Genomic DNA, 10,000 nt, shown 5'->3' on the forward strand with positions numbered 1-10,000 from the left:
CATCTGATTGGTTCACTAGTGTAGGCTTGTACCAGTTTTGGCCTATCAGTATCCTGCCTTGGTAAGGGCATTATGTTCAGGCACAGTGGTTCTTCTATTTATTTGAGAGGTATGCAGGATGACGGCACGAGCCCAGATACCACCGATCATCAGGCCAGACAGTGGATGCCAGAGTAATTAGATCAAAGTGGTGATACAGATCTCCAAATGGAGTATTAGTTCTATCTGCAATGCTGCTTGATTTCGACCAATTGAATAAGGGCACTATCTTTATCTGTTACAGTCTGCTTTGGCCCTGTGAGTTTCACTGTTATCTGACTAATCTATCAGAGTCTCTGTCTATCTGACTAATCTATCAGTCTCTGTCTAATCTATCAGTCTCTGTCTCTCTGACTAATCTATCAGTCAGTCAGTCAGTCTGTCTGTCTGTCAGTCTGTCTGTGTTAGAGGAAATTATAGTTGAAATTATTAACTATGTATACATTATTGATTAAAACCATTTATTCTGATACTATTATGTTATGATATGAAATATATGGGCTCATGGGTAAGCTGTTACTGAAAATGTAAGCAGAACGAATTAATTGTTTGTGCCTCTTGGGAGGGTTTAAGGGAGAGAGATGCTATAGCTTTTCGGACAGATAAGAAATGTTTGGGATGGATTCCATTAGTGGAGAAAAGTATATCTTTTAGACAGTTTGGAATTTAGTTTTATGAGGGGAGTAGAGGAAGAGTTCCAGACCAAAAAACAATGGGCTCTTGTGAGAATCGGAGAGAGGGTGGGAAACTGATGATGTCATTTCCAGTTTATAACCTGTGGAAATATGTGTATGTGGTTAGTACTCTCTGGAATTAAACGCTCTTACCTGACTTTTAAGACTAGTGTCGATCTGCTTCATACATAATTAATGAACTTACACCTCATTAATGAATTAGAAACGAGTGCGAATTTGGTTTTGGCTGTAAAACAATAAGGAATTTAGAAATTCCTCTATCAGTCTGTCTGTCTGTCTGTCTGTCTGTTTGGACCTTTGTCAAACATTCCATTATACCTTAAGACTAAAAACGCAGGCCTAACACAGAAAGTGAAACACATGAACATACATATACACTCAGATAAACACACATATATACAGTATGCAAAACATACATGCAGAAATATACACATATATATATATAGATGAAACACACAAATATACATACAGAAAGACACATATATACATGAAATACTCAAACACACACACACACACACACACACACACACACACACACACACACACACACACACACACACACACACACACACACACACACACACACACACACACACACACACACACTTGACAGTGGCACACACATACACACATAGCATGGCAGGATCAGGGGTCAGTCCCACAGACAGGGGGTGCCACTGCCACCCTGGAGCAACGGCCACTCAGAGGAAGAGTATGAAGTTGTCCTCGAAAACTGATCTAGGATCATATTTGTTTTTACCAGCCTAACGGGCAAGGTTAGGATTTGTGGGAGGACAATCTGGTCTTAGATCTGTGGTTTGCAACTTCTACCTTGAGCGTCCAAATATTCCTACAAATCATCCTTTCCTTCATCTCCTTCACATGACTGCAGATGTGAAATGATTGGATAGGCAATTGTAATGATGCTAATGCTAGCTGGGCAATGCTAACATTCTGTGAACCTATCCAGTTGGAGATCAGGAAAACGGAGTGAGGAGGAGAAGGAGGAATGTAAAAGGGATTGGTGAACAGTTTGTTTCTCTCCACAGGAGCAGAGTAAAGGAGTGAGGGATGGAGTGAGGGATGGAGGGAGGGAGGGAGGGAGGGGGGAAGGAAGGAAGGAGGGAGTTTTCTGCAGGCACATCCAGGTATATTTTTCTATTTTTCTCCCTTAAAGGAGAAGAAAACTTGCATGCCCACTGTAACGGTAATCTGTAGCCCCACTCTTTGGAGGGGAAGCAAAGGGTTAAGCAATGGGGAGCTAGTGTTAGGGCCTAGGGAGTAAGGGTGGAGGAAAGGGACCTTCCCTGAGGAGGTATTAGACATGCTTGGGAAGATACCAGGCGGAGTGATTTCTGTTTGCGAAACACGCAACACCCCTATCAGCTAATGAATGATTATATACTCTGAGCTATGATAGGTTCTTCATATGCATTACAGAAATGACTGTTAGTTATAGCCATTCCCATTCTTAGATGCATGTATATGGACCTCAAGTATGTATGCATGCTTATGTGCACATCATCCTCATACCCGTGCTTTCCTTTAGGGTTGGGCTTTCCTTTCCATTTTGATTCAGTCAATTCAGATGATCCGTTGGAATGGAATGAATGGTTTTGAAAATATCCCAGTATTTTCTTTGAAGGGGTTCAACATTTCAAATTCAATTCCTGAATTGAGTGAATCAAAATGCCCTGGTCGACATGTTTTTCCATTGTTCAATGATCCACCTGTATAAGGGGACTGGGTTAGCGTGGAAAGACTCACATCAATACTGTCAGAATAACTCATGCACTATGTGTTCAGGTAGCATGTACAATAATCAACTCACAAGCCTTAACCAATGACTTCATATCATGCAACTATGTATAAATTCATTGTAAAATCATATTCTAGGTCTAAATCAACCAGCCTAGAGAATTCTTGGACACCATTTCAGGCGCCACGGTATACGATAAGAAGTCTGGATCATGAAAAAGTTCATAATTCTAGCACAGTCCAAAAACAACCCTTTTAAGCCTACCCAAATTTCAGCATCACACCCAACCCAACCATTCCCTTTAGTCTGTTGATCTATCCTGTGTCGGTCCAGGTAGTCACATTAAGACTCTGTTGATCTATCCTGTGTCGGTCCAGGTAGTCACATTAAGACTCTGTTGATCTATCCTGTGTCCGTCCAGGTAGTCACATTAAGACTCTGTTGATATATCCTGTGTCGGTCCAGGTAGTCACATTAAGACTCTGTTGATCTATCCTGTGTCGGTCCAGGTAGTCACATTAAGACTCTGTTGATCTATCCTGTGTCGGTCCAGGTAGTCACATTAAGACTCAGCATCTCTTTTCAAAAGGGTCAATGTATCAATGTACTATTCCAAGAACTACACCTCTCTTCACTCAACCCCACCTGCTCCCACCCCCACTCCAGCCCTAACACCCTTGTCTCAACCTTAACCCTCTTCTTTTTTACCCCATCCTGATCCCGGCTACAACCCCAGCACTTGTCTTTCCCCACACCCCCAGCTCCCGTTCCATTTAGCCTTAGACCCAACACTTGTCTTTCCCCAGACCCCCAGCTCCCGTTCCATTTAGCCTTAGACCCAGAACTTCTCTTTCCCCAGACCGCCAGCTCCCGTTCCATTTAGCCTTAGACCCAAGACTTGTCTTTCCCCAGACCCCCAGCTCCCGTTCCATTTAGCCTTAGACCCAGAACTTCTCTTTCCCCAGACCCCCAGCTCCCGTTCCATTTAGCCTTAGACCCAAGACTTGTCTTTCCCCAGACCCCCAGCTCCCGTTCCATTTAGCCTTAGACCCAGAACTTCTCTTTCCCCAGACCCCCAGCTCCCGTTCCATTTAGCCTTAGACCCAGAACTTCTCTTTCCCCAGACCCTCAGCTCCCGTTCCATTTAGCCTTAGACCCAGAACTTCCCCCATCCTAAACCTTTATTTCATTAAGGCACCCTTCTTCATCCCACACCAAGCTCCAGCCCCAGCGATAATACCAGTTTCATCACCAGCCATAGCACCTGTCCCACTCCCAGCCCAAGCTCAGGCAGTGGCGTGCAGAAGAAGGAAGCTGAAATACCTGCTCCGTAGGAGGGGTGGAGGAGGGGTGTGGCTCAGGCCCCTCAGCTCCAGAACCGCCCGGGACACTAAAGGGTTACAGGTGCCTGGGGTGGTCCTCACACCCACGGGAGATAAGGGGGAGGAGAGGAGCGAGAGAGGGGGGCATAGTGGACGTTGGGAGAGAAAGGGTGGAGGGGGATAGTGTTGGAGGGGGAGAAGTAGAAACGAGGAGCGAGGGAGGCAGATGAGATGGGGAGTGGGATAAAGGACAGGAGGAGAGGAAAGGGGTTGACTATGGCCAATGATGACTGAAAGGGGCATTGGGGAAACGGTAGTGCCAGTAGCCTGGGGAGTTGGATGCTATGGGAAGGTTGTGGGAAGGTTGTTGATCAAGTGAGACAGAGCAAGACAGAGGAGCTAAGACTGAGACAGTGTGAGACAGCAGAGAGAGAGCGTGGGAGTGTGAACATGAGACAGAACAAGAGCACGGGATATAAAGAGACGAGATAGTGACAGAAGAGAGAGTGACAGAAGAGAGAGCAACAGAAGAGAGAGTGACAGAAGAGAGAGCACCAGAAGAGAGAGTGACAGAAGAGAGAGTGACAGAAGAGAGAGTGACAGAAGAGAGAGCGACAGAAGAGAGAGCAACAGAAGAGAGCAACAGAAGAGAGAGTGACAGAAGAGAGAGTGACAGAAGAGAGAGTGACAGAAGAGAGAGTGACAGAAGAGATAGTGACAGAAGAGATAGTGACAGAAGAGAGAGCAACAGAAGAGAGAGCAACAGAAGAGAGAGCGATAGAGGAGAGAGCGACAGAAGAGAGAGCGATAGAGGAGAGAGAGAGAGAGTGGGGCTTTGCTCCAGGGGGCTTGTGAGGCTGTCTGCGCAGTGACGTTGTGACCCCTTGCAAGGACAGCAGAGAGAGGGGGCAGAGAGGAGAGGAGAGAGAGGGGGCAGAGAGGAGAGGAGAGAGAGGGGAAGATGGGGGAGAGGAGGAGATGGGGCAGCAGGCAGGACAAGAGAGAGAGAAAGAGAGAGAGTTGGGGGAGAGGAGATGACGGGACAGGAGGGTAACTTACGTGAAGGCGAAGGCCACCAGAGCACCACTAACCACTATAAAGTCCAGGATGTTCCACAGGTCACGGAAATAGGAGCCCTGGTGCAACACCAGGCCCAGATCCACCATCTGAGAGAGAGGTGTGGGGGGATGGAGAGAGAGGAGGAAGAGGGGGAGAGAGAGAGAAAGTGAGAGAGAGAGTGAGGGGGGGCGTTAGAGTGAGGGCGACAGAGAGAGTGGATATGTTTTGTTATTGATTGTTTCACGTCAAAAAATTACAAGTATAGCTAGAGTGAAATAGATTCAGAATTACCTTAATCAACATCTCAAAAGTGAACACTCCCGTAAACACATAGTCAAAGTAGCGCAGAACCTGCATAAAGGGAGAGAACACAGAGTTAGCAGACGTAAAGTAGAAGCTCGCTAATAGTTCAGTTAGCATGGAGGGTAAAGTAAAAGTTAGCTTATAGATAAGTTAGCATTGAGGGTAAAGTAGAAGTTAGCTATAATAGCTAAGTTAGCATTGAGGGTAAAGTAGAAGTTAGCTATAATAGCTAGGTTAGCATGGAGGGTAAAGTAGAAGTTAGCTATAATAGCTAAGTTAGCATGGAAGGTAAAGTAGAAGTTAGCTATAATAGCTAAGTTAGCATTGAGGGTAAAGTAGAAGTTAGCTATATTAGCTAGGTTAGCATGGAGGGTAAAGTAGAAGTTAGCTATAATAGCTAAGTTAGCATTGAGGGTAAAGTAGAAGTTAGCTATAATAGCTAAGTTAGCATGGAGGGTAAAGTAGAAGCTAGCTAATAGTTAAGTTAGCATGGAGAGTAAATATCAGCTAATACGGAAACAGAGCTAGCATTGAGTGTCTCACATTGTTGCGAGGTGATTCTGGCCAGACGGGGTCTTCCGCTGCCAGGGCGATACTGCTCATAGCGATGGTAGACAGGATACCAAACTCAAAGAATTTCAGAGTCACAATGTAGTGGCATAGTCTCCGGAACCTGATCACACACACAGACACACACAAGCATGCACGTACAAACATGCAGACACACACAAGCATGCACGTACACACACACATCGCAACAAACAAAAAATGCATAATTAATATAATTAATAATTAATATACATGTGTGTGTGATTGTGTGTGTGCATGCATGTGCCCACATACGGGTTGGTAGTAGAGAGGATGAACATGGAGCTATAGGGAGGCATTGGTTTGGGTCCATCTTCATCACCCTTCTCATCATCATCATCCTCCTTATCCTCCTTCTTAGGCAGAGGCTCTGTGTTAGCATTCTTATTGACTGGAGGGATGCAAGAAAGAGAGGGAGGAGAGAGAGAGAGACAGAGGGGGAGGGAGGGGGTGGATAGGAGAGGACGGGTAAGAATGAAGGGAAGAAAGAAGAATTCAGAAATAGCATGGCATGTGTGGCTGTTTCTCAATGTTTTGACTGAAGATGTGACCTGATAAACCTTGGTCATACACAGTCTCCCTCCATCCCCCTCCCCTCCTCTTTCTTCCCTCTCTCTCACCCTGCAATATGGCGTTGTGGGAAGGAAACATGGGTGGTATGTCCACTGCCGTGTGGTCCGGTATCCGGGTGCTACTTCCGTATGCAGGAACCAGGCTTCCATCTAGGCCCAGGTGGGAGCTGCTGTTTGTCAGGTGAGTGTTGAGGCCTGCAGGGCCGAAGCCTGGGCCTGGGGTAGTGTGGTTGGCTGGGCTGGGGAGGCCCGAGGCTGGGCAGGGCTGCTGGGTGTAGCCTGGGTGTAGCTTGGGCGGGCTGGTGGCCAGTTTACTGTTCATGACATTGTCCATGTCCTCGCTGTACTGGCTGTCCTGTCTACAGAGGCTCTTCTGGATGGGCCGTGTGGTGGACAGGTTGAGACCATCCCTATAGGGGGAAAGAGAAGGAAAGAAAGGAAGAGAGGGAGAAACGAGAGAGATTGATGGAAGAGAAGGAGTAGGGAAATGTCAGAATGGTTCTGAGAACTACTGTATAAGGACACTGGTTGACAGAGGAAAGTGTGAGTGCGTATATATGTGTGTGTGTCTGTGTGTTTCAGGGTCTCCCTCACTTCCTGCGGTGTTGCCGCGTCCTCTTCCCCTCACCATCACACCCTGACTGAGTGCCATGGCGATGCCGTCTCTGCCTCCTCTCACCTCCATCACCCCCTTCTTGCTCCCCCTCGCCTTCTCCTTCTGTCCCCCTGCTCTTGTGTCGCCTTTCCCCTCCTCCACCTCCACCTCCCCCCTCTTCGTCCTCTGGGGGCATGCGGTGCTGGCGGGGTTTCCTGTGCTCCGATGAGCCCACCTGGCCCCGTGGGTGGTGGTGCCTTCTCTGGGGCCTATCCTCCCCACTCTGTCCCAGCATTGTTGCATCTAGGCGGGTATGGGAGGAGTGGTGGTGTTGGAGCTCCTGGTGCTCCTTGCTCTCCTTACGGCTCCTGCGGCTCTCCGTAGAGTCTGCCCGCTCGTAAGGCCTTCCAGGGCCTGAACCAGACCCGGAGCCCCCACCTCCTCCTCCCCCACCTCCTCTCTCGTGGACGTGTGTCTGCTTGCGGACCAGCTCGTCAGCGTGCTGCTGGCTGAGGCGGGGGTCAGGCTCTTTGGTGGTCTTGTTGGTGTTGTTGTTGCGGTTCTCCTGGGGGTCCACCACTAGAGGGCGGTCTGTATGGGTCTTCATGTCAGGACGGATGTGGCGGGAGTAGTTTACCTGGAAGAAAGGGGAGGGGGAGGGAGGGAAAGGTTGGGTTGGGAGAGTTTTAAGCAGGGGACGGAAGAGGAAGGCCAGGCGGAATCAAGGAGAGGCATAATATCGTTAGCATTCCAGAGGTCATATAACCTCCTATAATGCTTATTTTTTCAAAAACTTGCTTCAATTAATGGTAAATTGACAAAGGCACCAACCAATATGTTACACTTGGCACCAGGTAGTTATAAATTATAATTAACTGTATGAGGTAAGTATCCGAAAGTATCAAGCAGCTTAACCCAGACCAATTAAAAACTGTTACAAACTTTCTTAATTTCTCCCCTTTCTGTGTTCCATCGCTCTCTCCACCCTTCTCCATTTGGTTTGTTGTCTCTTACTGTCTCCCTTCCTCCTTACCCACCTCCCTCTTTACCCCGCTCTCTGGGGTGGCAGGTAGCCTAGAGGTTAGAGCTTGGGACAGTAACTGAAAGGTTGCTTGTTTGAATCCCTGAGCCGGCAAGGTGGAAACATCTGCTGTTCTGCCCTTGAGCAAGGTAGTTAACCCCCACAACAACTGCTCCCTTGGCACCAATGACATGGATGACGATTAAGGCAGCCCCCTCACCTCTCTGATTCAGCTTAAATGCGGTAGACACATTTTGATTGAATGCATTCAACTGTGCAACTGACTAGGTATCCCCTTTCCATCCCTCCACTCTCCTTCCCTTCCTTCCAGCCCCCCTCCCTCCCTCTCTCCTTCCCTTCCTTCCAGCCCCCCTCCCTCCCTCTCTCCTTCCCTTCCTTCCAGCCTTCCCCCCTCCCTCCCTCTCTCCTTGCCTTCCAGCGGTCCTCTGGGTCCAGTTCGTTGTAGAGGGCCTCTCTGCTGGTCATTAGAGTCTGTTTCCTCAGCTCCTTGGTCCTCTGTTCCCACACAGACTTATTACCACCCTTATTGTTCTTCTGCTGCTCCTTACTACAGGGAGGGAGAGAGGGGAAAGGATGAGAGGAGGGACAGAGAGAGGGGGACCGAGAGAGAGGTAGAGGATAGAAGAGATGAGAGATGAGAGAAGAGAGCAGGCGAGAGGAAGAAGAGGGAGGCGAGATGGAGGAAAGGTGAGACAGATGGACAGAGCGTTGGATGAAAGGGGAGAAGATCAAGGAGAAAAGAGAGGTTAAGAAATAGAGACAGAAAGCATGATGGAGAGCAGAGGAGAAGGAGGGGAGGCAGAGAGGGAGAGAAAAGAGAGGATGGGTGGGGAGGTTAAGAGAGTGTCAAATATCAGGTTAAGCAGTGGTATCTGAGTCCATTTACAAATATACAAACACACAGACATACAGAAACCTACATACACAGGTATACAGAAATATAAACACAAGCAAATACACAAACACACACTATATAGCTCACACACACACATGTAAAGGGTCGCCTTGCTGGACCTACAGGGCAGAAACACAGAGCTACTGAAGGAGTATGGTCGACCACAGTTTCCCAAAGCAGTGGGCAGACCAGCCCCACTTTGGGAAACCACACAGAGAGAGGCACAAGATGGAGAATGATATTGAGGCAAGGTTAGAATATTACACAGTCGACCAGGAAACCAAACCCAAAAGGACCCAATGAAGGAACCAAAATGGAATCATCAACAAAAAGACTGAAAATGGAAGTTCTGAGAAAAAAGGGCAAACCTCAGATAACACTCTATTCTCCATATTTTGCATGACTCTTATGAAAGGCTCAGGTCTACAGTAGTGCACTATATGGGGAATAGGGTGCCATTTGAGATGTTGCCAACGAAAGAACCAAAATGGCGCCCCGGCCCACTAACTCCCTTTCCCAGGGACCACAGTCAACCACAGTAAAGCCACAGCCATACTGCGGGGAGCAGCCAACAGAAAATATACTCAGAATAAGCCAACTCAAAAACCAACAAAAAAGCAAAGGAAAAAAAATCCTAATTATGGGGAGATAATTAAAACAGGATGGTCTAAAGGAGGAGAGGAAAGGAAAAGCGGGCGAAAAGAAACAGAAGGAGTATAAATGAGTAAATACCAGTCCAGAAAGGGGTCGGAAGCGTTGTGACCTGTGCTGTTTACTTTCTCGCTGAGGAGGGAAACAGTCAGTGAGTGACATGACACAGAGAACACACGCATACCCAATTCACACTATATGACCAACCAGAACCAAGCCAAGCAGAGCTGTACTGGGCTGACCTGGCTACGCATCCACCAGAGTGGCTGGAACCATGCTAGAAAGAACCATGTGAAAAAACAATATATGAGCCAGTACAGTACATTTAGGGTCGGCCCTATAGTGTGAATGAGGCAACACACTCCTCAAACCTCACCAACACACACACACACACACACACACACACACACACACACACACACACACACACACACACACACACACACACACACACACACACACACACACACACACACACAC

The 10,000-nt window shown here is 47.6% G+C and overlaps 1 protein-coding gene across 1 annotated transcript in view; it reads right to left on the reverse strand.

Moving 5' to 3' along the window:
* Positions 1-10,000, reverse strand: part of LOC118374962 (voltage-dependent P/Q-type calcium channel subunit alpha-1A-like) — a 190,746-nt gene that overhangs the window by 83,285 nt on the left and 97,461 nt on the right. The window contains 7 exon segments of the mRNA XM_052519364.1: positions 4,875-4,981; positions 5,166-5,225; positions 5,721-5,850; positions 6,021-6,156; positions 6,386-6,747; positions 6,932-7,569; positions 8,386-8,521. Coding sequence (XP_052375324.1) covers positions 4,875-4,981; positions 5,166-5,225; positions 5,721-5,850; positions 6,021-6,156; positions 6,386-6,747; positions 6,932-7,569; positions 8,386-8,521 — 1,569 coding nt within the window.

This window comes from Oncorhynchus keta, chromosome 5, assembly GCF_023373465.1.
Source record: "Oncorhynchus keta strain PuntledgeMale-10-30-2019 chromosome 5, Oket_V2, whole genome shotgun sequence".
In the NCBI taxonomy this organism is placed as follows: domain Eukaryota; kingdom Metazoa; phylum Chordata; class Actinopteri; order Salmoniformes; family Salmonidae; genus Oncorhynchus; species Oncorhynchus keta.